Source organism: Carettochelys insculpta, chromosome 2 (assembly GCF_033958435.1).
Source record: "Carettochelys insculpta isolate YL-2023 chromosome 2, ASM3395843v1, whole genome shotgun sequence".
Lineage (NCBI taxonomy): Eukaryota > Metazoa > Chordata > Testudines > Carettochelyidae > Carettochelys > Carettochelys insculpta.
The window spans coordinates 244,618,393-244,645,494 of record NC_134138.1 but is presented as its reverse complement, the minus strand read 5'-3'; the positions used below and the strand labels follow the sequence as shown (position 1 = coordinate 244,645,494).

Genomic DNA, 27,102 nt, shown 5'->3' with positions numbered 1-27,102 from the left:
TACCATTTTAAGAAGGTGAAATAATATTGAAATAGTGCTGCCATCCTGAGCAAAATAATGTAAAAACTGATAATAGCATCCTTTTTATTTTTGACAATTAAAAATAATATAATTAATCATGGTTTGATGGAAAGTAGATCTTGTCAGACAAAACTGATTTCCTTATTGATGAGAGAAATTTGGTTGCTGAAAGTAACTGCATAGATGTAATTTACTTAGACTCTTGTAAGACATTTGACAGCATTATATGACATTCTGATTAAAAAGAGCACTGTACAACATTGGTGTCTTAAATGGCTTGAGAACTGACTGACAGATCTCCGAAATTGTTTGTCAGAGAGAATGTCATTGAAAGGAGGCGTTCCTCGCCAGGTTCTGCCAGAATTCGTGTTAGGCTTGTTCCTGTTTATATTTTCATCAATTACCTGGAAAAAATATAAAATCACTCCTGATAAAATTTGTGAATGAGACAACGATTGGCAGGGTGGAGATGAGAATAAGGCTATCATACAGAGTGATCTCCATCAATTGTCTGGGCCCATTCAAGCAAAATGTGTTTTTAATGCACCCAACTGGAAAAGTGGGTATCTAGAAACAAAGAATACAAGCTGTATGTACAGAATGGGGGAGACTATCCTGGAAAGCAGTGTCTCTGAAAAGGCATTAGGTGTCGAAGTGGACAAACAACTCAACATCAACTGCTAGTATGATGCTGTGGCAGAGATAATATGTTTGTCGACTGTATAAATAGGGGAATAGTACGTAGGAGTATGGAGGTGATACCACCTCTTTATTTGGCATTGGTGATACCAATAGTAGGATACTGCTTTATAATTCTGATGTCCAAATTTTAAACATTGAAAAACTGGAAATGATGCAGAAAGATTATTTAAAGTCTGGAGAAAATGCCTTAAATTGAGATTCTTAAAGAGCTCATTCTGATAGTTTAAGAAAGAAGATTGAGTAGCGACTGAATTATAGTCACCCTCTTGGGGAGAAAATACCTGGCACTAAAGGGCTCTTTAAACTAGTGGAGAAAGTACTATGAGAGCAAGTGCCAGAAACTGAAATTAGACAAATTCAAATGAGAAATTAGGCACAATTGTTTAACAATGAGAATGATTTAAGCATTAGAACAAACTACCAAGAGAAGTGGTAGATTTTCCATTTCATTGTCTCATCAGATCATGATTGGTTGTCTTTCTGAAAGCTATGCATTAAGCAAATAGAAGTTACTTGGTCCTACACAGAAATATCTGAGTGAAATTTACTGGCCTGTTTATATATAGGAGATCAGATTAGATGATCTAATGGTCCTTTCTGGCCTACATTCTACGAAAATTCTCGTTGAAGTCCAAGGAAGAACCTCAGTGGACTTAAATGGGTTTTGAATTAGGCCCCAAATGCATGACCTGTTAACAGTACAGCGAGGTCGTGACATTCGCAAATATAACATTCACAAATTCAGTTATTCGCGATTGGCCCATCATCCCTTGCACTGTTGCCACCATGTGGCATGAGGCACTGTAGCCACCCACATGGCATGAGACACCGTAATTGCCTGTGCAGCGCTGCTGTTGCCACCATGTGGCACAAGGCATCATACCTGCCCGCTCGGTGCTCCTGTTGCCACTGCACAATGCAGGGCACCATAGCTGCCTGTGCAGTGTTTCTGGAGCCGCCACAAGGTGCCCTAGCCAACCATGCAGTGCATCCAGGTATTTGCAAAATTCAACATTTTTGAGGATTTAAAATGGGTTATGGTCCCAGCGCATCTTCCTGGATCTAGAAGTGTGCCAGGGAGGCCCCCACATTCTGGGGGCTTTAGGACTCAGGGGTTGTCAGCACATGCTGCAAAAGTTTTGGAACTTACCTGGCCTTTGACACAGTCACATTTGTTCACTATCCCTTTTCCCATCACTTGTATATTTAAATGATGTTGTCTGAATGTTTCCTTGTACTTCCTTGTCTGTCTGTTGCCATCTCTTGTCTTATAGTTAGGTTGCAAGCTCTTTTGGGTAGGGGCTGTGTTTATGTTCGGTCTCTCTGTGTGATGGGAGGTAGATTTCTGGGCCAAACTCGAGCAATAACTGCACACTACCTTGTGTCCGAGAGCTTGTCATGCAAAATACAACTTTATTTGTTTAAGCAATTACTGTACAGGGGTTTAGTTTATTCTTAAGGTGACCTCATCAGCATTCACATTTACAAGGTAGAAAAGCTGTTCGCTCTCCTGAGATCAAAACCTGGTATGCAGAAGCTTAAAATTTCACAAATGTAAAATGAATGGGGAATTCAGGCAAAATTATTTCACTCAGCATGATAGACATGGAATCAGTTGCTAACCACAGCTATTTAGTGGAATAGTAAACATGAAGTGGACAGACATTTTAATCACGAGAGAGGGGTTTGAGGCACATAGTAACAAAGCAGCAAAGGCTGGGATAAAAGTAAAGGGGACAGAATTCTGTGACCTCATGTGATCTTTTCCTGTTCTGTAATGTTCTTTGGAGACTACACACTTACTCATAACAGAATTAATAAAATGACTTGTTTGTGGATAGTGTGACTAATGCTTCACTGTGGCATTGTTATGTAAATATATGCCACTGTGTACAATAGCTGGGTAATAGGAATGTGCTGTCAATTCATAGTGAAAGGCATGAAAGGGCTGTTAAAAACATTTAATCTATCCTCTTGCAAGGGCAGAATACAGCTACTTGATAGAGCCACTCTTAGATACATTTAAAGGCTAAACCTTTCACTGCCCCCCTCCTTCCCAAACTGTGCATTTCTAAAATGTAACCATGTGGTTCGGTTTCTTTCCTTTCTTTCTCTACTCAAAAAAAAAAAAAATCAGAGCAGTCCAGAGAAGGGATTCACAATGTCTTTCGCTAGCCATCATTTAGACACTTTCTGTTCCTTCCCCTCAACAATTCTCTCTCTCTCTGAGCTACCTTGTGTCAGGCAGTGCCTTTTATCTGAGTTACACTTGAGATCGGGAAGGAAAAAATGACAGAGTCAATTTATAAAATCCCATGTACAGGAGGAGTTATGCCAATTAGGGGTGGGCTTGTGCCAATGTATACAAGCCTCTGGCATTGATAGCAGCTAGCTCTAAAAGAGGGATGAGCTGAGAAGACCTATGCTGCTTTCTTCAAGGAGGTCAAATCCAGTTATCTTTTTGTAATATTCATACATATTCAGTTTCTTATTGCCCAGTTTGGTCCCTTTCATTAGCATACTGTAATAAATCATCCAGCTACTTAATATTGCCACTGAAGTCTAGATACAGTACTGCTATTTTACCACTTTCCATCACAGAAAGCAGTGAGCTACATTTTACCTCTGAAAAAGAGCTCTGTGAATTAGGACTGTTTTTAAGCAGCACAGTTTAGGTCAAAGATCACCAATCAAAATGGCAAGAAGAGCCATTTTTTCCAATTTAGTAAAAAACTCAATAATTCAAGAGCCGCAATGCATGTGAATACGAAATGGTCCTTAATAAATAATGTCCAGCCATGCTTTTTGTAACCCCTATTTTAAGAGAAGCGCGAACAGAGTGATTTATAATGTGATACATGTTTACTGCAGGACATTCACAAGCTTTTTACATATTCTATTTCCTTATACGTTACATGTGTGTTTGTAGTGCTGTCTGCCCGACTTTCGCTCCCAAACCTTTCTATCTATAGAATGCTAGGGAAGTTATCTAATATTTTGAAATCACATATTGTTTGCTATTTAGATATGAGTTGTTCATTTTTGGGCTTTTAAATGTTCACTATTTATCAAAAATAATCAGGGTTTTATTTTTAACTTTGCAATTATAGCATCAGGAGCCATAAAGAAGTCCTTAAATAACCACAGGTTACAGACACTTGGTTTGGGGAATACAATGATATTTTTCGGTCTGCTTGTTAATCAATTTAACTTACAGAGTTTTTCTGGGTATATCTACACTAAATAGGAGGGTGCTTTTTAAAGTGTTTTAGTATTTTTAATGTTTATTTTAGTCTAGCCCTATCCTCATAGTCTAATATCTAACCTTAAAGAGGAAAAGTAAAAATAATAGCATATTTTTGTGACATACTGTACACTGGATGTCACGTTATTTTATTGCTTTCATGTCCTGATCTTCTTTTACCAAGTCAGTTTATAAGTTACTATATCAGCTCCAACTTGTTTCAGAAAACCCAAGTTCATTCTGTACAGTCCTTTAATGAAAATTGGCGAGGATTTCTATGAAACTGACATGAAACACACAAATGATGATTCCCTATTTAAACCGTTCTTTACTGTCAATTCTTACCCGACAGTCCCTTCCTTCTCCATCTACAGTACACATGCTATTTATCTTTAATGTAAAGTAGAAATGTGTGGGCACAACCATTTTTGGTTGATGGTCAGTGTTATTAAACCAAGAATCAGGCAACGCATATATGGCAACTGCTTCTAGATAGGAAGATCTTGTTTTAAAAAATTTAATTTTTAGCTTTGTGTCTACTCTGTGGCTGACTAAAATTCTTCTGGTCAAGTATAATTCATTGACGTTTGTGTGCCCTGTGGATTACAAATCTTGCCATGTGTGCACAAATTGGACAAATTTTCCTCCCTTTATTTAAGATGATTGGTTTCATGTTTGGGCAACAGGTTACATGTTTTAATGAAGTCTAGTTTTTGGAAATTTGTAACTGTCATAAGTGCAACATGTATAGTTGGGAAATGAGAAATGTCATATGCTGTGTGGAAGTTTCCCATGTGAATCATTCCTGTTTCTGCTTGACGGGAACAATGAGATCAAATTGGCTGCAAACATCCACCAGGAGAAAACATCATACGACATCAGAACCACGAGAAAGTGGTAGCCTTTTGCAAGCAAATATAACTATTGTAATCAGCAATACCGTAAACTGAAAAATTAATGTGCTTAAATTATCTAATGCAAATACCAAAAAATCAGAATAAGGAACTTGCTAGTAGTATTAGAATTAAATAATTTGTAGCCCTTCTTTTAAGGCTTAAGGGGAATTGTATTCTTCAGTGCTTGCCATTATTTCAATCCACACGTGATCAAAATGTTTCTTGCCTAGTCTACACTACAAGTTTAAGACAGCTTGTCTTTGGTCGACTTACAGCCACGGCAGTACTAACTGCAGTGGTTCACATCACATTGCTCTCCTTCGTTTGGTGGTGCATGTCCTCATCGGGAACACTTCCACTAACTTAAAAGAAGCAGTGTCGATTGCAGGGGAGGGAGGAGGGAGTGTGTGCCTGAGTTTAGCAGATCTTTGCAGCTCCCCGCTGGGAGCCCAGCTGTCACCTCACTCCCAGCTCCCTACCAGGAGCAGGCCAGCTGCCCTAGGCTTTTGGCTTCCTGCAGGGAGCAGGTCAGCCACCTGGGCTGTCACCTCTCTGTTCTCTCCAGCTGCTGTATTCTCAGTGGGGAGCTGTGAGCCTCAGTTCAGCTGGGCTCCCAGCGTGACCAGGCAGGTGCAGCCCAACTGGGAGCAGGCAGCTTAGGCAGGAGCCCAGCTGGGAGTGAAAAGCTTGGATCCAGGCAGCAGTTAAGTGGGGAGCTTGGGTAGCAGCCTGGCTGGGAGTGGTGAGTTGGGGCAGCGGGCAGTAGTCCAGCTGAGAACTGGGAGGACTTCTCATCAGTTTCACAACTCTGCATAACATGGACACTGCAATATCCCAATTACACCAATGTCAGCCCTACATCTCTCATAGAGGTGAAGTTATGTTCTTATAGTTGGATGGTTACATCAGTGGACGCACTGCCGTAGTTACACTGACATAATTAGGTAGACATAAGCTGCCTTATATCAGGCTAACTGGGTAGTATAGACCAGGGCCTGGTAACTATAGGATGTTGCTCCCAAAGGGTAGCTATTGTTCCTCACACTTCGCTCAAGTGTAGATTCATTTTCACAATTTGACTCTATCTTGACTCCCATTTTCAATCACACAGCATACCAGTGGCCACTACAGCAGTTTCTTGCATGGAAGGTTGATACAAAGGAAGCATTTAATGTATGTTTAGCTGTTTTAATGCATTTCAGCAGCTAGAAACAAGGAAGCTCCATCACCATTTGCCCAGGAAACTCTCAAGATCCTTGCAGATCATCAGTGCTCCTTAACCCCAGTTTGAAAGACAACAATAATTAACTCAAATGAGTTTTAAAACTCCCAAACCAAACATCCTTTCACTTCCTGGTTTGGGCTGGAGGAGTTTTAAGGTTTCTTCCCCTAAATACTTACAGATTGAAGTATTTGGAATTTTTCATTCACTTCAAACTTTCCAGTTCATCAGAACTTGAGATTTTTTTTCTGGGGATCAGAGGGTAGTTTTCACACTTGTTGGCTATGTGCCTTGTACAATGCTGTGGATTTGTACAAAGGGATTAGAATAGTAGCTGGAGTAAAGTGGGGTGTTAACCTCTTCGTATTCTGTGCATTGAGAAATTTGGCATATACTCTTAATTTTTTCTGCAATCCAGTGAAGACTCGTTAAAAGCCCTTACATCATGTTCTTGCTCCTCACTTTATTTAGTGTCCACTTAACCATGATTAATTGTGATATTTTATTAGGAAGACCTGGGTTTTAAAAGCAAGAAAGGGGAAGACAATATATGAATATATAATTGCATAATTGTTTTGTGGCTGGAAAAAATAAGGGAAATGAGCAAAATCTGCCCTTCACATTTATAGAGCCCCCTGTTCCCTGAAAAGCAAGGCGGATTGATCTTTCTGCATGAATCCAGTGTCAGGATCAGGGTCTGAATGAGAAGAAATTGTAAATGTCCTTGTTTATTTTCAACAAAGGAAAACCAACTGAATCTGAATTTCACACAGGATTTTCCTCTCAAGCACTTTGGATTGGGTGAGAGAGAATGCGGCAACTTGGAAGTTGTCTTCATGGGCTGAAATTAATCAATAAAATAGCTACTTTGATTAGGCTTGAAAATCCCTGTTAAAAATGATCTTTTGTGAAAGGTTTTGGTGTAAACATGGGTCACAAACATCTTTTGTTACTGGTATACCCCCCCTCTTTTTTCTGATACATTTAGGCTACGTCTACACGTGCCCCAAACTTCGAAATGGCCACGCAAATGGCCATTTCGAAGTTTACTAATGAAGCGCTGAAATGCCTATTCAGCGCTTCATTAGCATGCGGGCAGCCGCGGCGCTTCAAAATTGATGCGCCTTGCCGCCACGCGGCGCGTCCAGACGGGGCTCCTTTTCGAAAGGACCCCGCCTACTTCGAAGTCCCCTTATTCCCATGAGCTGATGGGAATAAGGGGACTTCGAAGTAGGCAGGGTCCTTTCGAAAAGGAGCCCCGTCTGGACACGGCGGCAAGGCACATCAATTTCGAAGCGCCGTGGCCGCCCGCATGCTAATGAAGCACTGAATATGCATTTCAGCGCTTCATTAGTAAACTTCGAAATGGCCATTTGCGTGGCCATTTCGAAGTTTGGGGCACATGTAGACACGGCCTTAATGTCAAATTTTTAGACCAAAGCACCTATAAAAGTTGAGGTTTCAGGAACAATGACAAAAAGTTTCAGCATTGAAGAGATTTGTGTGTTTTGTATGTGGGGACATTCTGATATCCTTGCTGAAGTGTTGCAATAGTATCTTTTCTGTGCAAGTATCGGAGGGGTAGCCGTGTTAGTCTGGATCTGTAACAGCAACAAAGCATCCTGTGGCACCTTATAGACTAACAGAAAAGTTTTGAGCCTGAGCTTTCATGAGCACAGACTCACTTCATCAGATGCTGGTCTTGGAAATCTCAAGGATTTTTTCCAAGATTTCCAAGACCAGCATCTGATGACGTGAGTCTGTGCTCACGAAAGGTCATGCTCAAAACTTTTCTGTTAGTCTATAAGGTGCCACAGGATCCTTCGTTGCTTTTCTTTGCAAGTTGATCCCTCTCCCTTTTAATGTGATTATACTGAAATAAGTGTCCTCAGTGTATGAAAGTAATAAGAATCTGCCTCTTAATCTCCAAATATTGAGATGGAAAATATTGCTGTAGATTACTTCATAGGAACTGAAATTTTCAGAATATAATGCTTTAACACTTCCACCTTCCCTTTTCTGTAGTGATGGTGTGAACCACACCTCTTTGCAGCTCTTCATAGAATGTGTAACAGCTCATGTCCTGCTTCTCAGTTAATTGTTTTCAAGATTTATGCCACATGACTCACAAGTCCGAGGTTAGGGTTCTCTGGAAGTAATATATTCAGAGAACTACAGTTACTGACAAATATCCTCACTTAATTTGTATAGTTACCAAAGAATAAGACACCTATTTCTTCTAGGAGTGGTTATAATTAATTATTCAGTAACTCTTATTGTTGCTAACTGAATAATAACCTAATAATTGAGAAAAAGATCATGTGACTATAGGCAACTATAATCCAGAATTTACTTTTCTAAGAAATAAAAAAATTATATTAAACTTTAAATGTTTGACCCTTTTGAGTCCTAACAGCTCTCTCTCTCTCTCTCTCTATGTATATGTAGGTAGGTAGATAGAAATTTTTGAAGCAGTGTTTTGACCCATACAGAAATGCTGTGGAAACAAGCCTTACACTGCCATTTTTGGGAGGAAGCAGGATAATTACACTGAGAATTTCTTAGCCTGCTTCTACACTCTCACTCTCCTGTCAGAGGTGACATGGTAACAAGGCAAGTCGAAGCAGGCTAATGAATCACTAATGTGCGTATTCAGCACTTCAGTATCATAATGGCAGCCACAAGAATTTCTAGGTGCAGACTTCAAATTGCAGATTGACAGTGAAGATGGGGCACCTTGAAATAAGCACCTCACTTCGACATTCCCTTACTCCCACAAAACTAGATCGGAGTAAGGGAATGTGGAAGTGGGGCGCTTATTTCAAAGTTGCCCCCATCTACACTGTCAATCTGCAATTGGAAATCTTCACTTTGAAATTTGCATGGCTGGTATAATGCTAATGAGGCGCTGAATATGCATGTGGGCACCTCATTCGCCTGCTTCAAGTTGCCTCATTACAATGCTGCTTCTGACAGGGCAGGGAGAGAGTGTAGAAGCAGCTTTAGATCTTCAATGTAGTTGAAAATTACTCTTTAATTATAAAATAAATGGAATGCCAAGCATCAGCTGTAATGTTAAGGTACTTTGGTCCATTAGCTCACAAATAGACCTCAATAGTAAACAGAAAATACTGTCATAGTAGAACAGAGAGCGCTCCTCTGGTCGTCTTTCCAGTGTGGATCAAGGAGCAGTGCAGTGAGGGATGGAACATCTGAAAAGGGGATGAGTTATAGCCGTGGTGTCCAATATGCTCATATGGTGGGCTGGGTAGTGGTATGTGGCAAAATGCGGCCCAGGAGAGCCACACATGTGGGGCACCCCTCTCTCTGCTCCGCTCATGTGTCCCACCACATTGTGGGACAAGCACATGGCAGCAGCAGCGGAGGCAGTTCCTCCAGCCCAGCAGGCTCCAGCAGCGGGGTGTCTAGCACGGCGTGGCTTCAGCCTGGGGCAGCTTGTGTGCAGTGGCTCCAGCCACCAGGCAGCTTCAGCCTGGGGAGGCTTTCGTGGCTCCAGTGAGTAATTTTGGGATGGGGGGTCTGGCTGGAGAGACCGGTGCCTGGCTGAGGCAGGCAGGGTCCTGTGGCAATTGGTTAAATTCTTTTGGACACCACTGATCTACAGCAATACATAAACTTGCAGGCTTCGATTCTGTTTAAAACAGTGACTCGAAATATGATGAGCAATGCCTATCCTGCCTCTTTTGATGACTCTCAACCCAGGGAAGTGGGTCTTCAAGACCCTTTCCACTGCAGAGACGGTATTGGGCTCTCTGTGGCTGACCCAAAAGTCTCTTTTGATCACAGTAGAGGAAGGGGATATTCAGTGCCCTAGCATATCATCAGCATGCTATGTCTATATGAAGATGATAGTGGAAGGAATCAATGTATAGCTTTTTTATCACAGATGACCATATAACCCCAGTTAAATATGTCTGCCTATTTTAAAACTCACACACAGATAGAGAGAGTAAAGCTTTTCTATTTTTCTCCCACATTCCACAATAAAGCCTTTCATTCCAGTTGAGCATTACATTTGTATTTGGTATCTGACTATTCTTGCCAGTCATTGTTGAACTGAATAAAGAACGCTTATGGAAAACATTTTCACTTAGTACTTTGGCCCTGACTCAGGAAAGCCTCCTCTTTGCAGGAGAGAACTTAAGTATGTGTTTTAAGGCCTGTTAAAGTCAATGGGATTTACACCCCCTTCTCAAAGTGAAGCATGTGCTGAAGTGCTGTTTTGAATCAGCATCATCCTCACTTCTATGCCTGATTACAAATTACATAACATATCTAACAAATGGCATCCTCGCTGAGCTCTTCTAACTTAGGAGCCAAATGCTGCCCTGGCGCCATGCATATTCTGCACGCAAAGTTCAAGGGACTTGTCGAAGTTTCTCGTAAGAGCAGATTTGGATCCATGCAGTGAACAAGCAGGCTGAAACTTAAATCATAGTTTCACTAAAATGGACAGTGCACATTCCTCGCTGTTTCAGTAATACTGGAAAGTTTATTCTTTTATGATGATTTCTTCAGTAAAGTAGAACAACAAATGGTTTTCATTAGCATTGTCGTTACTGTGTATAGCCTCAATAATAGGTCTGGCATAAACAGGCATTGTATTTCTACCAGTAGTTGTATTTAGGTGTGTTGCATCATTGATATGTTATTTCTAGCACACAGTGTATTGTATCTTTAACGAAGAAAGAAGCAGAGACAGCTGCCTACTAAAGGGACCTCAGTGCCAAACAGAAGATGATTAAATTAAAAGTAAACCTTTTGTGGGTTTGGTCCCTTGTTTGCATGGAATGAGTGTGCTTATAACAGCTTTCTGAAAATGTTCTCGTTGTTGTGTGGTCACGCACGCATCAGTCCAAAAACACCTGCTAATCCTGTCACACTTTATTTTCAAAACGTTTTATAAATATTACCTGATACTGCCAGCTCCCCTTTTGGGTAGGTAAGCTAGGTACCATGATTTTATGGAACAGGCATCAGAGACTGCACATATCTTTCCCGGTACCACACATCAAGCCAGTTGTAGAGTTTGGATTAGAATTGCGGAATTCTGACTCATGCTTTTTGTGCTTGATGACACTGATATAGGCATTAACTAATATTAATATGACACTACTTCAGATGATTGATTTTGTATATACAATTATTCTGATAAACTATTGTATTTCAACTGTTTTATCCCCTATTTAATATTCTTCCAAAAGCTGTTTTTAGAATGAAGAGTATGAGACCAATGTAAATTTCCTTCAGAAATATTATTTAAACATTGGAGAACATGAATCTTTTTCTCTTCGCAAAATATTTTGTGAAGTAAATGACCACTCTGCCAAGCTTGCATCCTACTGGCCTTTAGATAGAATTGAGCAAGGTGCAAATGTTTTCAGAAAGAACAAAAAAGAAATTTGAATGTACTGTAATGCATTTCAGCTACACTGTACTTTTTGTCTGATGTTTTTTTCTTTTTTTTCTTTTTTTTTTTTTTTTAAATAATGTGGCAGAATTCCTTGACGAGAAGTGCTCCACTTGCTAACGATTCTCAAGCACGGAGTGGTGCCCGTTTTCACACCTCATATGACAAAAGATACATCATCAAAACTATAACAAGTGAAGATGTAGCAGAAATGCACAACATTCTGAAGAAATATCATCAGGTAATATCTTGGTTACTGTCAGGAGATGGGAAGTATTAAAAAATTGGGAAAAATTAAATAAAATTCTCTGATAAAGGATGCGTTTTCAATGTGTACTGTTTTGGTTGCTTTATTATTAATGTGTTGTCAGTTCATTTCAGATTATTTTTTTCTTCGGTATGTCAAAAGATCTTGATAAAGTGATTGTGAAAGTAGGATCAGCTCAGACTGGCCCAGCAGTAAGGCAAAGATGTCAGTTGCCCCAGGGCCTGGTCTTTTAAAGTGGCCCAGTGCTCCAGCTGCTGCCACTGAAGTAGTGGCAGCTGGAACTCTGGGTTCCTTTGAAATGCCGCCAGAGCGCTGTGCCGCTGCTCCACGTGGGGCTCTGAGGGAGCGTGGGAAGGAGCCTAGGAGGGGCCCAAGGCTGAATGTCCTAAATCCTGTGCCTTCCAGCCTTGGCCTCTCCCCTTCTGGGGGTGAGGATCCAGTCCCTCCCTCCCATACACATGCATCTTGCCCCTGGGCCTGCAGTGGCTGTTGGCCCCACTGAGTTCAAATTGTGTAGTTCATTTTCCTTTTGAATGTCACATTGCTTCATTGACTAAATGTGACATATATTTTAGTAATACTGATTACAAGTGATGAATGTTGCATTTATATATAAAATGAAAATTGTGTGAGTGTGTGCGCACGCGCAATGTAGAGAATACATGGTACTGGATAAAAAGGTTTTATCAGTATGCCCACAGGTAAGTGGAGAACATGGAAACCTGGGAGATGGGTCAGAAATGGGAGGCAGCATGGGCAACAATGTCAGAGTACAAAGAGGGTCAGGGCAAAACAGGGAGGCAAGATCAAATCAATATCTTAGATGCCTATATACAAATGCAAGAAGTATGGGTAAAAAGCAGGAAGAACTGGAAGTGCTAATAAATAAATGTAACTATGACATCGTTGGCATCATGGAGACTTGGTGGGATAATACGCATGATTGGAATGTTGGTATTGAAGGGTACAGCCTGCTTCCCTTAGACAGGGAAGAAAGTGGGGAGTTGTTGCCTTATATATTAAAAATGTACACACTTGGACTGACGTGGAGATGGATGTAGGAGATGGACGTGTTGAGACTCTCTGGGTTAGACTAAGAGGGGTAAAAAACAACGGTGATGTCCTGCCAGGAGTCTACTACAGGCCGCCTACCCAGGTGGAAGAGGTAGATGAGGCTTTTTTTAAACAACTAACAAAGTCATGCAGGGCCCCAGATTTGGTGGGGATGGGGGATTTCAACTATCCAGATATATGTTGGGAAACTAATACAGCAGGGCACAGACTATCCAGTAAGTTCTTGGATTGCATTGGAGACAATTTTTTATTCCAAAAGGCTGAAAAAGCTAACGGGGGGAAGCTGTTCTAAATCTGATTTTAACAAATAGGGAGGAATTAGTAGAGAATTTGAAAGTGGAAGGCAGCTTGGGTGAAAGTGATCATGAAATCACAGAGTTCACAATTCTAAGGAAAGGAAGAAGGGAAAATAGCAAAATAGAGATAATGGATTTCAGGAGGGCAGATTTTGGTAAACTCAGAGAGCTGGTAGGTAAGGTCCCACGGGAAGCAAAACTGAGGGGAAAAACAGCTGAGGAGAGTTGGCAGTTTTCAAAGGGACATTATTAAGAGCCCAAAAGCAAGCTGTCCCGCTGCATAGGAAGGATAGAAAATGTGGCAAAAGACCACCTTGGCATAATCAGGAGATCTTGTATGATCTCAAAATAAAAAAAGGAATCATATAAAAAAATGGAAACAAGGACAAATTACAAAGGATGAATATAGGCAAACAACACAAGAATGCAGGAGCAAGATTAGAAAGGCTAAGGCACAAAATGAGCTCAAACTAGCTACAGGCATAAAGGGAAACAAGCAGGCTTTTTATAAATATATTAGAAACAAGAGGAAGACCAGGGACAGGGTAGTGCCATAGCACAATGAGGAGGGAGAAACAGTAACAGGGAACTTGGAAATGGCAGAGATGCTTAATGACTTCTTTGTTTCGGTCTTCACTGAGAAGTCTGATGAAGGAATGCCCAACATAGTGAATGCTAGTGGGAAAGGGGTAGGGTTAGCAGTTGAAATAAAAAAAGAACAAGTTAAAAATCACTTAGAAAAATTAGATGTCTGCAAGTCACCATGGCCTGATGAAATGCATCCTAGAATACTCAAGGAGCTGATAGAAGAGATATCTGAGCCTTTCTCTATCATCTTTGGAAAATCATGGGAGACAGGATTGATTCCAGAAGGCTGGAAAAGGGCAAATATAGTGCCCGTCTATAAAAAGGGGAATAAGAATAACCCAGGAAACTACAGGCCAGTCAGCTTAACTTCTGTGCAAGGAAAGATAATGGAGCAGGTAATTAAAGAAATCATCTCCAAGCACTTGGAAGGTGGTAAGGTGATAGGGAACAGCCAGCATGGGTTTGTAAAGAACAAAATGTATTAAACTAATCTGATAGCTTTCTTTGATAGGATAACGAGCCTTGTGGATGGGGAGAAGTGGTAGATGTGGTATACCTACACTTTAGTAAACCATTTGATATGGTCTCACATGATATTCTTATCAAAAACTAGGCAAATACACTTTAGATGAGGCTTCTGTAAGGTGGGTGCATAACTGGCTGGATAACTGTACTCAGAGATGTCAAGTATCAGAGGGGTAGCCGTGTTAGTCTGGATCTGTAACAGCAACAAAGGGTCCTGTGGCACCTTATAGACTAACAGAATAGTTCTGAGCATGAGCTTTCGTGAGCAAAGACTCACTTCATCAGATGCTGGTCAACAAGACGCAATGGACTTAAACTGCAGCAAGGGAGGTTTAGGTTGGACATTAGGAAAAAGTTCCTAACTGTCAGGGTGGTCAAACAGTGGAATAAATTGCCAAGGGAGGTTGTGGAATCTCCATCTCTGGAGATATTTAAGAACAGGTTAGATAGATGTCTATCAGGGATGGTTTAGACAGTACTTGGTCCTGCCATTGGGACAGGGGGCTGGACTCAATGGCCTCTTGAGGTCCCTTCCAGTCCTAGTATTCTATGATTCTATGAGGTAACCATGCTACTCATATGATGTAGCCATGAGGAAGTAATGTAAGTCATCTCAGATTAGTGCTGTTAAAAACCATTAAACCATGCCACATGTATATACAACAAAGTTAGCTAGAAAATACTTGATAAATCTTTCATTGAGTTTAAAGAAACTAGATACTCTTTTTCATATCACCACACTTATAAAACCAAGCTCTCAAATGCATAAACGTTTGTTGTGGATGTGGGAGGGGAAGAGGAAGGATTAAAATACATCTTAAAAATCTCTACAAGTTGCCTAAAAAAGCATCTTCTAAGACTGTTTTTCTGCTTTCCAGCACTTCGTCCAAACCACCAGGTATTAGTGCAGAGGAGTGGTATGGGGGGTATTGGAGTGGTAGGGATGCGATCTGGCTTTGCTTGTGACTATTGTGAGGATATAGGCTTAAACCTCACTCCGAGCTTGGCTTTACTGTGTGCTATAGAAATACCCTAAGTGGCTTCAGCCTGCTTGCAAAAATTGCAATTTTGCCAGCTCTAGTGATGTCGTGCATCTTGTAAAGTTTCAGCTCCAGGAGTAATTTTAGTACATGAGAATCTCAACTTACATTTTAAAAAGATGGGGGGAAAAAAACCCAAAAGGAAAAAATAAACAAGCAACCATTGAGCAGCCCATGTAGTACAGGAAAATTGCTTATAAATATTAACTGTAATGGCTCAAAACGCAGAAGGCAAATAAAAATCTCATGATTTTTTTTCAAGCCATTTTCATTATTTTTCAGGAGCCCTGACTCCTGACTTTTGAATTCCTGTCATTGACTATCCCATCAAACCTCCTTCTGGGGAGCTTTTTATATTCAGTTTCCAGCTTACTCTGCCAGCTACTCCAGTGCATGCACTGTAGTAGTATGCAGGTGACTGTCTGGGAGGGAGCAAATGAAGAGAAAGCAAAACTTTGCCCTTTACTTTTCAACTTCTAGGAATGGGGTAGAAGGGAATGCTTAGACTCTAGTAGGAAGAAAGGAGAAAAGTTTGCTCTTTGCATCATGTGAGGGAGCTAGGGAAAGAGTGATGCTCTTTCTTTCCAGCAGCCAGAGAGGTGTAAAGGAGAAGATGGAGGAAAGAATGAAGCTCGCACTCACACTTAGCAACTGGGGCAGGGAAAGCAGAGGAAGAACAGCAGACTCCTCTCAGTCCCATCAGTCTTTGGTATATGGGAGAGAAGGCTTCAGATTTATTATACCTGTACATGAAGTCCACATGGAAGTTTGGGACCAAGACCCATTGAAAGGCCATCGTTCTGAGTTTGACTGAGTTACCCCATTGCAAGACATTTAGGAATGCTGCTCGCTGGGATGCCCTCATCAAATCCCAGTCATTGCTGCTGTTACCTAAGCTGTGTCTAGACTAGCCCATAACTTCAAAGGGGGCATGGTAATTAGGGTGTTGAGCGGTTACTAATGAAGTGCTGCAGTGCATCCGCAGCACTTCAGTAGGCTAAATCTCCCCCACAGCAACTTCGAAGTGTGAAACTTCGAAGTGCCGGCTTGCGTGTAGCCACCAGTACTTTGAAGTGACCATGCTACATCGAAGTTCCTTTGTTCCTCAGAATTACCATGCCCCCTTCAAAGTTGGGGGCTAGTCTAGACACAGCCTTGGTATTCCTCTGACAAGTACATATCTGATTTTTTCAAGCTGTCACAAACTTATTATTTGTCATTATCCTACTAGTGTTCACTTGAAGCCAAACTCTAAGGTTATGTTATGTAAGGTTCTGTAACTGTCTAAAAAACCTATTATTTCTGATATTTCGTAGGGAACCATAAACTTACAGAAATAGCATGCAGGAGAAGTCAGACCAAATGAATAATTTTAGATATTGTTCTAGTTAAAATGCTCATACTTGTGAACATCTTCCTTCAAACTCAGTGCTAGCAAGGCTGTCACATGTCTCAAGATCAGACATCACAAATCATTCAAACATAACTTTCATGAGGGATTTGGGCTTGTTTAGTTTACAGAAGAGAAGACTTAGAGGTGATTTAATAGCAGCCTTCAACTTCCTGAAGGGGAGCTCTAAAAAGGAGGGTGAGAAACTGTTCTCAGTGGTGTCAGATGGCAGAACAAGGAGTAATGGTCAGAAGTTGAAGAGGGAAAGGTGTATGTTAGATATTAGGAAAAACTACGTCACCTGGCGGGTGGTGAAGCATTGGAATGCGTTGCCTAGAGAGGTGGTGGATTCTCCATACCTTGAGGTTTTTAAGTCCCAGCTGGACAAGGTCCTGGCTGGGATGACTTAGTGGGGGTTGATCCTGCTTGAAGCAGGGGGCTGGACTAGATGACCTCCTGAGGTCCCTTCCAGCCCTGTGATTCTATGATATTATTGCAGTAAGTTGGTTTGTGTATTACTTCAGTTACCTCGTAATATTGTCACTCTTTGTTTCTCTTCCTCTGTATAAATACTACATAAAATTAATGTATGTTTATTTTTCTGGAGATAGACTCTTATTTTAGTAAAAGATGAGCCTGTCAAAGTTTCAGCCTTGACAATTTAGTAGTTAAAAATATTCTCTAATGTTAACTTGTTCATTTTTTAAATTACTCAGTCTTCCTATCCTTGTTTCACAAGTTTGATCTTAAAGGCATTTGATCTGTAAAATAAGTGCAGCAAACTGAAAATGTTACTCAGTTTTCTCCAGATAAATAATAGTAATCCTTATTATCTGTGGAGTTAATTATCCAAATGTTGAGGTGGTTGAGCTAGTTAAAATTCAGATTACCTTTCTGAATAAATAATCGCTCCTTTCAAGAGTTTGACTGAAGCATGAGGCTAGCATAATGAAAAATCCTTGAGGGTGTTTCGTTAATGTTTGTATGACATTTTTCAAAATGTCAAGCCCTAAGTTAATACCTACAGTGATAGTAATTAATGTCTGCAGCAGGGTATATAGGTGGACTTTACACCAGTTACAGAGGATCAAATATCATCATAAGACTAAGAAGCGTGTACTTACATGTTTGTGAGTATGATGGTTGTCTCATGGTTCAGGTACTCACCTGAAAGTGGGAATCTAAGTCCACTTCTCTGTGCCATTGAATTATTTATTATTAATATGTATTATGGCATTAATATTTTTGATGCTTAGCAATTTGATTCAGGTGTTCAGAAAAATTGAGCTGGTATAATCTTTGGATATCGCATTAAGAATTAGATGTAAAATACTTTCTGCTTCTAACATGCTTTTTCAGTGCACTTAACAAATGTTAACTAAGCTTCAAAAACACTGAGAAAGTGAGGGGCAAAGCAGTTTCAATGTATTGTATTTTTTCCATGGGTGTTTTTGGTAACCTGAGGTTAAAAGAACAAAGTTATTGAAATAAAGCTGCAAGAAAAGTTAAATCCAAATAATTCAAACAAGTTCTGTTATAATTTACTTTGGTGTTGTATCAGTGCATCTCTGCTATATGAAAATGCCACTGCAAAAAAAGAGAATCAGCCTTTAGAAGTACTGTATCTGGTCTTGGACTAGTAATTTGTCAATGTGACAATCTGTAAACACTAGTAAATCTGTAAACACTAGTAAAGAATAAAATTGCAAGGCACGTAGAAGAGCACGAATTGTTGGGCAAAAGTCAGCATGGTTTCTGCAGAGGGAAGTCATGTCTAACTAATCTATTAGAATTCTTTGAAGGGGTTAATAAACATGCGGACAAGGGGCACCCAGTGGACATAATATACCTAGATTTCCAGAAAGCCTTTGACACGGTCCCACACCAAAGGCTTTTATGTAAATTAGGTGGTCATGGGATAGGAGGAAAGATCCTTTCATGGATCGGGAATTGGTTAAAAGACAGAAAACAAAGGGTGGGAATAAATGGTAAATTTTCACAATGGAGGAGGGTAACTAATGGTGTTCCCCAGGGGTCAGTCCTGGGACCGATCCTGTTCAACTTGTTCATCAATGATCTAGAAAATGAGGTAAGCAGTGAGGTGGCAAAGTTTGCAGATGACACCAAGTTGTTCAGGACAGTCAAAACCAAAAGGGATTGTGAAGAACTACAAAAAGATCTCAGCAAACTGAATGACTGGGCAGCAAAATGGCAAATGAAATTTAATGTGGGTAAGTGTAAGGTAATGCATGTTGGAAAAAATAACCCAAATTACACGTACTACATGATGGGGTCAAATTTAGCTACGACAGATCAGGAAAGGGATCTTGGAGTTATAGTGGATAGTTCTCTGAAGACATCCACGCAGTGTGCAGCAGCAGTTAGTAAAGCAAATAGGATGTTAGGAATTATTAAAAAAGGGATCAATAATAAGACAAAAGATATCATACTTCCCCTATATAAAACTATGGTACGCCCACATCTTGAGTACTGCGTGCAGATGTGGTCTCCTCACCTCAAAAAAGATATATTGGCATTAGAAAAGGTTCAGAAGAGGGCGACTAAGATGATTAGGGGCTTGGAACGGGTCCCATATGGGGAGAGGCTAGAGAGACTGGGACTTTTCAGTTTGGAAAAGAGGCGATTGAGGGGCGATATGATAGAGGTATATAAAATCATGAATGGTGTGGAGAAAGTGAATATAGAAAAATTATTTACCTTTTCCCATAATACAAGAACTAGGGGACACCAAATGAAATTGATGGGTAGTAGGTTCAAAACTAATAAAAGGAAATTTTTCTTCACACAGCGCACAGTCAACCTGTGGAACTCCTTGCCTGAGGAGGCTGTGAAGGCCAGGACTCTATTAGGGTTTAAAAAAGAGCTTGATAAATTTTTGCAGGTTAGGTCCATAAATGGCTATTAGCCAGGGATAAAGTATGGTGCCCTAGCCTTCAGAACAAGGGCAGGAGATGGATGGCAGGAGATAAATCACTTGCTCGTTGTCTTCTGTTCTCCTTCTCTGGGGCACCTGGCATTGGCCACCGTCGGCAGATGGGATGCTGGGCTGGATGGACCTTTGGTCTGACCCAGTATGGCCATTCTTATGTTCTTATGTTCTTATGTATTTACATAGGGATTAATGGGCATCATACTCTAACTAGCAAGTTTTCTACACAGTGCAAGTTGCTGAATATTTCTAATACATAAAAGGTAAAACTAGGCTTTCTTTTCTGACAGATTATTATCCTTTTGTGTTTAAATTTTGCAGAGCTCACAACGGTCTTCCATGGTAGTGGATTTCTACTACCTCATTTTTCAAAACCTGTCACCTTAGACTTTTCCCCACTTACAAGCTTATTACAGCTATTTTCATAGAATCATAAAATACTAGAACTGGAAGGGACCTCAAGAGGTCATCAGGTCCAGTCCCAAACATTCATGGCAGGACCCCACACCATGTGTATCATGCCCAACAGATGTCTATCCAATCACCTCTTAAATATTTCCAGTGATGGAGATTCAACAACTCCCTAGGCAATATTTCAGTGCTTAATCTCCCTGACAGGAATTTTTTCTTAATGTCCCACCTAAACTTCCATTGCTGAAATTTAAGCCCATTGTTTCTTGTCCTATCATCAGAGGGTAAGGAGAAGAATTGTTCTCCATACTCCTTGTAATACCCTTTTAGATTCTTGAAAGCTGTTATCAAGTCTCCTCTGTTTTCTCTTTTCTAAACTAAACAAGCCCAGTTCTTTCAGTCTCCCCTCATAGCTCATGTTCTCTAGACTTTTAATCACTTTTGTTGCTTTTCTCTGAACCTTCTCCAATTTCTCCACATCTTTCTTGAAAAGTGGTGCCCAGAACTGGACACAGTACTCCAACAGAGGCCTAATCAGTGCTCAGTAGAGCGGAAGAATGACTTATCAAATCTGGCTCATGATACTCCTATTAATGCATCCCAGAATCATGTTTGCTGGTTTTGTTTTGCAACAGTATCACACGGTTGACTCATATTTAGCTTATAGTCCACTATGACCACTATATCTTTTTCTGCAATATTACTTCCTAGTCAGTTGCTTCCCATTCTGTATGTATAAAGCTGATTGTTCCTTCCTAAATGGAGTACTTTGTAATTATTCTTATTAAATGTCATCCTGTTTACCTCAGGCCATTTCTCCAGTTTGTCCAGATGATTTTGAATTACGACCCTATCCTCCCAAGTAGTTGCAACCCCTCCCAGCTTAGTATCATCTGCAAACTCAATAAGCATACTCTTCGTGCCAATATCTGAATTGTTAATAAAGGTATTGAATAGAACTGAACAGATCCCTGCGGAACCCCACTTGCTATGCCCTTCCAGCACAATTACGAACCATTAATAACCACTCTGATAATGGTTATCCAACTGGTTATGCAGACACCTTATAGTAGCCCCATCTAAGCTGTATTTTCCTAGTTTATTGATAAGATCATGTGAGACCATATCAAGTGCCTTACTAAAGTCCAGGTATACCACATCCAACGCTTCACCCTTAGCCACAAGACTTGTTAGCCTATCAAAGAAAGTTATCAGACTGGTTTGACATGATTTGTTCTTTACAAATCCCTGCTGGCTGTACCTACCACGTTATTTTCTTCCAGATGTTTGCAGATGAATTCCTTAATTATTTGTTCCATTATCTTTCCCAGCACAGAAGTTACACTGACTGGTTTGTAGTTTCTTGGGTTGTTCTTGTTTCTCTTTTTATAAATGGACACTATATTTGCCTTTTTCAAGTCTTCTGATAAGATGCAATGGGCTTAAGTTTCCGGAAGGGAAGTGTATGTTGGACATTAGGAAAAACTTCCTAAATGTCAGGGTGGTTAAGCACTGAGATAAATTGCCTAAGGAAGTTGTGAAATCTTCATTATTGGAGCTATTTAAGAGCAGGTTAGACAAAAATCTGTCAGGGACGATCCAGGTGGTGCTTAGTCCTGCCATGAGTGCAGCGGACTGGACTTGATGACCTGTAGAGGTCCCTTCCAGTTCTAGTATTCTGTGATTAAAGCTGAAGTTTTATGACTGCTATACTCCATCCATTTTCAGACGGGGCGGTGTAGGTTCAAGCATTCTCATTTATCACTCTGGTATAATTCTGCAAAAAGGCAATTTGATATTCTGTCCAACCTCCACACTAGATTGTACGGGTCATCTCCTCCCCCCACCCCTCAATATCTAAGCTAAATCTCTCTTCCTGCAGATTAATCCCATTTCTACTTATCCTACCAACAGTTGACATGGAGAACAATTGATGACTGTCCTCTTTATATAAGCCTTTAACATATTTGAAAACTAACAGGTTCTTCCTTGAGTGTCCCCATGGGTGCTCCATGATAGGTGTGTCGGGCTCACCCCAGCGCCGCAGATCGGATCTTTCCAGCAGTTTCTGCTGGACCGCGCATGCGCCAGCGCGCGCCGCTCCCCTGCGCGCTCCTGGCCACATGCGCGATCCGGTCCCCGCCAGTTCCTTCTTAACCGCCATCGGCTGCAGATGGAATCTGCTCAGGCTGCGGCCAGAGTCAGCGTATTTAGAGTTTTTCAGAGTTTAGAGTTTCTTTCAGAGTTCTTAGTTAAATTGTTTGTTTCTTTATTGCAAAAAAAAAAAATAATAATAATAATATATATATAAGTCTTAGTAACAAGAAGGAGGGGCGGAGGCAACCCGTGGACGTGAAGGCCAGTAGGCCTCCTGCTGCGGCAGGCTGGAGTCCGTGAGAGGGGAACAGGCACAGAGAAGGTGCTAAGTACCCTACTAACAGCTCAAAGACTCACCGCAATGTCCTCTCCAGGATTCAAGAAGTGTGAGTCATGCTGCGAAGCTAGGCCGGTCTCTGATGGGCACAGTCAAAGTATTAGGTGCCTGGGGGAATCACAAGTCACCCAGAAATGCTCCTTCTGTGCAAAGCTCACGGCCAGAGCCAGAAAGGATAGAGAAATGCGGCTGAAAATGCCGCTGTTTGATAAGGTCCTCCAGCCAGACGTGCCGGAGAGGCCTCAACCGGAGGGACACACAGGGCTCCATAAAAGGAAGGCGGTGTCCCTCACCCCCTCGGTGCAGAAATGGGAGAAGCTCTCTCCAGCCCGATCCCTGCCGGCGGTCACAGCGAGCGGGACGGGCGTAGCACACAGCCCCCAGCTGCAGTCACAAGCAAGCGGCAGCGCAGCAGCGCACGTGGCAGAGGCTGAGCCTCCGATTACTAAGCAGCCGGCCCGCGCATTCAGAGTGGCAGCCAGGCAAACGCCGGAACTGGCGGCACCGCCGCAAGCAGCACAGACCCCCGCGGCACCAACGGTGCAGGGCCAACAGGCACGTAGCCTGCAGGCACCAGAGGAAACCACCCGCGCAGCACTGCAGATGAGTGTGCCGAGCGCGGCGCCGACAGCGGGGCCAAGATCCCCAGCACGGGGAGGGGAAAGGCAGCAGCGAAAACCCGGCACCGCAGCCCTTCTCTGGACAGGGCTGCAGGGCTGCTCTCAACAAGTCCTCCCCTTATGCTGCGTACACCAACCAGGAGACATGGGTCTCCCCCAGCCTACCCAGAGCCTCCTTCTCCGTTCCTCCAACCAGTGTCACCATGGCTCGGACCACCCTCGCCTTTTCTGGGATTTGACCCTCTGGAGTACTACCACAAACCAGTTTCACCATTGTCTCAATCATCCAGACGATCTTGCTCCCCCAGGTATCGGGGGTATGCACCTCGAGAGTGGTCCAGGTCTCCATCCCAGGAACCATGCCCGTGCTGCCACAGTCGTCCTTATCATGCTGGGCATAGACACCACAGGCATACACCCAGGGGCAGGTCCCCCTCGACCGCCCAGTACCCCCGCGGGCACTCACGGACGGGGACGGAAACACAGCTGTCTCAAGGGGAGCTGATTTTGGAACCCCGAGATTTTCCCTCGCAAGCCTCTAGTGAGAGGGTGTACCACCGGCAGCAGGACCCTGAGAGTTCAAGGGAGGTCTACCCTAGTGGTTCCTCCTTGTCCTCCCCCGATGAGGCTACGGCCCCCGGGGATGTTGCCCCCCCGGATGACCTCAAACAGTTTCAGGAGCTGTTTAAAAGGGTGGCTTTCACACAAGGCATCCAAACAGCAGAGGTGCAGGAGAAGCACCACAAGCTCCTCAAAAACCTGAGGCCTCCGGCCTCGTCCAAAATTGCTATCCCGCTCGACGAAGCAATCATGGAGTCTGCTACTACCATATGGCAGACTCCGGCTTCCACTCCACCTATAAACAAGAGGGCGGATAAGAAATACTTCGTCCCGGCGAAGGGCATGGAGTTCCTGTTTAGTCACCCACAACCAAATTCTCTGGTGGTAGAATCGTCTCAGCAGAGATCGAAGACTTCCCAGTACAAAGCGGGGGGAACGGACAGAGATGCCAAGAAGCTAGAGCTATTTGGCAGAAAGGTATACTCCTCCTCCACCCTGCTGCTGAGAATGGCTAATTATGCAGCATATCTAGCGAACCACAATTTTGACAATTACTCCAGGCTTACTTCTCTCATGGATTCTCTTCCAGAAGATAAGAAGCCGGTGCTGAAGGCCATCGTGCAAGAGGGCTATGCAGCTTCAAGGACGGGAGTCCAGATCGCCCTGGACGTAGTGGACACGGCGGCACGCTCAACGGCTACGGCAGTGGTCATGCGCAGGGAATCCTGGCTCCAGACATCGGGTATCCCGAGGGATCTGCAGGCAAAAATTGTCCATCTCCCTTTTGACACGCAGAAGTTGTTTGCAGAGTCAACTGATTCGGTCCTTCATTCCAGTAAAGACTCAAGAGCCACACTCAAAACCCTGGGTATTTATACCCCTCCATACAGAAAGAAAAAGTATTACCCTCAACAAAGGCGATACCCGCACCAACCTCAGCGTGCTCAGTACCAACGGGGCTACGACCAAGGGCGGCATCAACAGCAACAACAGTATAGAACTCCTAGGCGACGTTCCCAACAAGGCCGTGCATCCTCGGGGCAGGCCCAAAGGCAACAAGTTTGACGGACAGGTCGAGGGCTGCGCTATTACTACCATCGCGCAATGTCATCCACAATTAATGTTCCATCATCGCCTCCGACCGTTCCACTCACAATGGCAAAAGATCACCACAGACAAGTGGGTACTAGAGATCATAGCCACGGGTTACGTGATCCCCTTTCAGTCGCTCCCACCGCCAAGACCTCCGCCCAGGCCTCATCTCAGGGATGCCTCCCACGAGGCGAAACTCAAGCACGAGGTGGACCACCTGATGCTTATAGGGGCGGTGGAAAGAGTGCTGGAGCGACTCCAGGGGAAAAGGTTTTATTCACGATACTTCCTCACAGAGAAGAAAACAGGAGGAGGCCCATCTTAGATCTTCGAGGCCTCAACCGGTACTTGCGCAAACAACGCTTTCGGATGATCACAGTCGCCTCTATACTCACGGCACTGGACAATGGAGATTGGTTTGCAGCCCTCGACTTACAAGATGCGTATTTTCATATAACGATCCACCTGGCTCACAGACGTTTTCTCCGGTTTATGGTCGGCAAAGAACAATTCCAATACAAGGTTCTGCCGTTCGGCCTCTCCTCGGCCCCCAGAGTCTTTACCAAGACCCTGGCAGTGGTGTCAGCCTACCTGCACAGACGGGGGTATTTATATTCCCATATCTGGACGACTGCCTACTGAAAGGGGCCTCGAAGGCGGAGGTACTACGCATGATACGCGTAACAGCAAACACGTTTTCTTCGCTGGGCCTGGTCATCAACCTTGCGAAGTCAAAGATTGACCCCACACAGGACATAGAGTTCATAGGGGCACACACAAATTCTATCACAGCAAGGGTTTATCTACCCGACTCTCGCTTTCGCGCCATCGGTTCCCTGGTACAAGTCATTACATACAGCCCCACGGTGCTGGTTTTAACGTGCTTGCAGCTGCTCGGCCACATGGCAGCGGCAACGTTCGTGGTACAGAACGCCAGATTGCATATGTGCAACCTACAACATTGGCTGGTGAGCATTTACAAGCCGGCATCCCATACCGTCCGCAGGGTGGTGTCGCCCACGACAGAGGTGCGCAGATCCCTGCAATGGTGGGTAAACCCCAAGAACATGCTAACAGGGGTACCCTTTCACCAACCACAAATCTCTATTTTTCTCACCACCGACGCCTCCCACATAGGGTGGGGAGCACATATTGGCGAAAAGGTGACGCAAGGACTGTGGTCCCCTATGGAACAGTCACTGCATATAAATATACTGGAGCTCAGAGCGGTGTTCAACGCCTGCAAACACTTTCAAGACCACATACAAGGCAAGATAGTCGGGATCAATACAGACAATATCTCCACCATGTTTTATATAAATCGACAAGGCGGAGCTCGATCCTGTGCCTTATGTGCGGAAGCAGTCTGGCTGTGGAACTGGTGCATCGCCAACAATATAACGTTGAAAGCCTCGTACTTACCAGGCGCTCACAACGTGAAGGCAGACCAGCTGAGCAGGCACTTCGCACTCACACACGAGTGGCAGATCCGCTCCGATCTGCTATGACCAATTTTTCAGGCATGAGGATTTCCCCAGATAGACCTGTTTGCCACTCAGCACAACAAGAAGCGCCCCCAATACTGCTCCAGGGCAGGACTGGGGCGGGGGGTCCCTGGGGAATGCGTTCGCGATTTTGTGGAAGGGCCCAGTGCTTTACGTGTTCCCCCCCACGGTGCTCATCCACAAGGTCCTGCAGAAAGCAAGGAGGGAGAGAGCCCGCATGATCCTAGTGGTCCCCACATGGGATCGACAGCAATGGCTTCCCTTGCTTCTCCGCATGTCGGATCGTCCACCGCTTCCCCTTCCAGTAGCGCCGGACCTGCTCACGCAGGCCTAGGGGTCCATAGTGCATCCACACCCCCGAGGCTTGCACCTACAAGCATGGTTAATCCATGGCTCAGCTCCCTAGAAAGTACATGTACGGAGGGAGTACAACAAGTCCTGGAAAGTAGCCGAAGGATCTCCACCAGGAAGACCTACAAACAGAAATGGACTCGATTCACTGCATGGTGTTCCACCAAGCAGTTAGCTCCCCTTGAAGTGCTTATACCTGTCATACTAGAATACTTACTGGACCTCAAGAGAGGTGGGCTCTCCCTCTCCTCGTTGAAGGTCCATCTCGCCGCAATATCGGCTTTTCGGCATGAAGAGGAAGGGCCTACGGTGTTTGCCCATCCTATTGTTACCAGGTTCCTGAAGGGGCTGGTAAACCTGTACCCCCCTCGGAAACTGCTTCCACCAGCGTGGAGCTTGGACCTGGTGCTCAGCGCACTAACGGGACCACCCTTTGAACCCTTAGCCACGGTTTCCCTCTGTCTCCTTACGATAAAGACAA

At 43.1% G+C, this 27,102-nt stretch overlaps 1 protein-coding gene across 3 annotated transcripts in view; it reads left to right on the top strand.

Annotated features, from left to right (window-relative positions):
• The window catches only part of PIP4K2A (phosphatidylinositol-5-phosphate 4-kinase type 2 alpha), a 196,129-nt gene that overhangs the window by 114,803 nt on the left and 54,224 nt on the right, over positions 1–27,102 (top strand). For all 3 annotated transcript variants that reach the window (XR_012644067.1, XM_074984868.1, XM_074984867.1), the window contains exon 4: positions 11,605–11,757. Coding sequence is in view for 2 of the 3 variants with exons in the window: in XM_074984868.1 (XP_074840969.1) it covers positions 11,605–11,757 (153 nt within the window). In the remaining variant the exon portion in view is untranslated. The remainder of the gene's footprint in view (positions 1–11,604; positions 11,758–27,102) is intronic.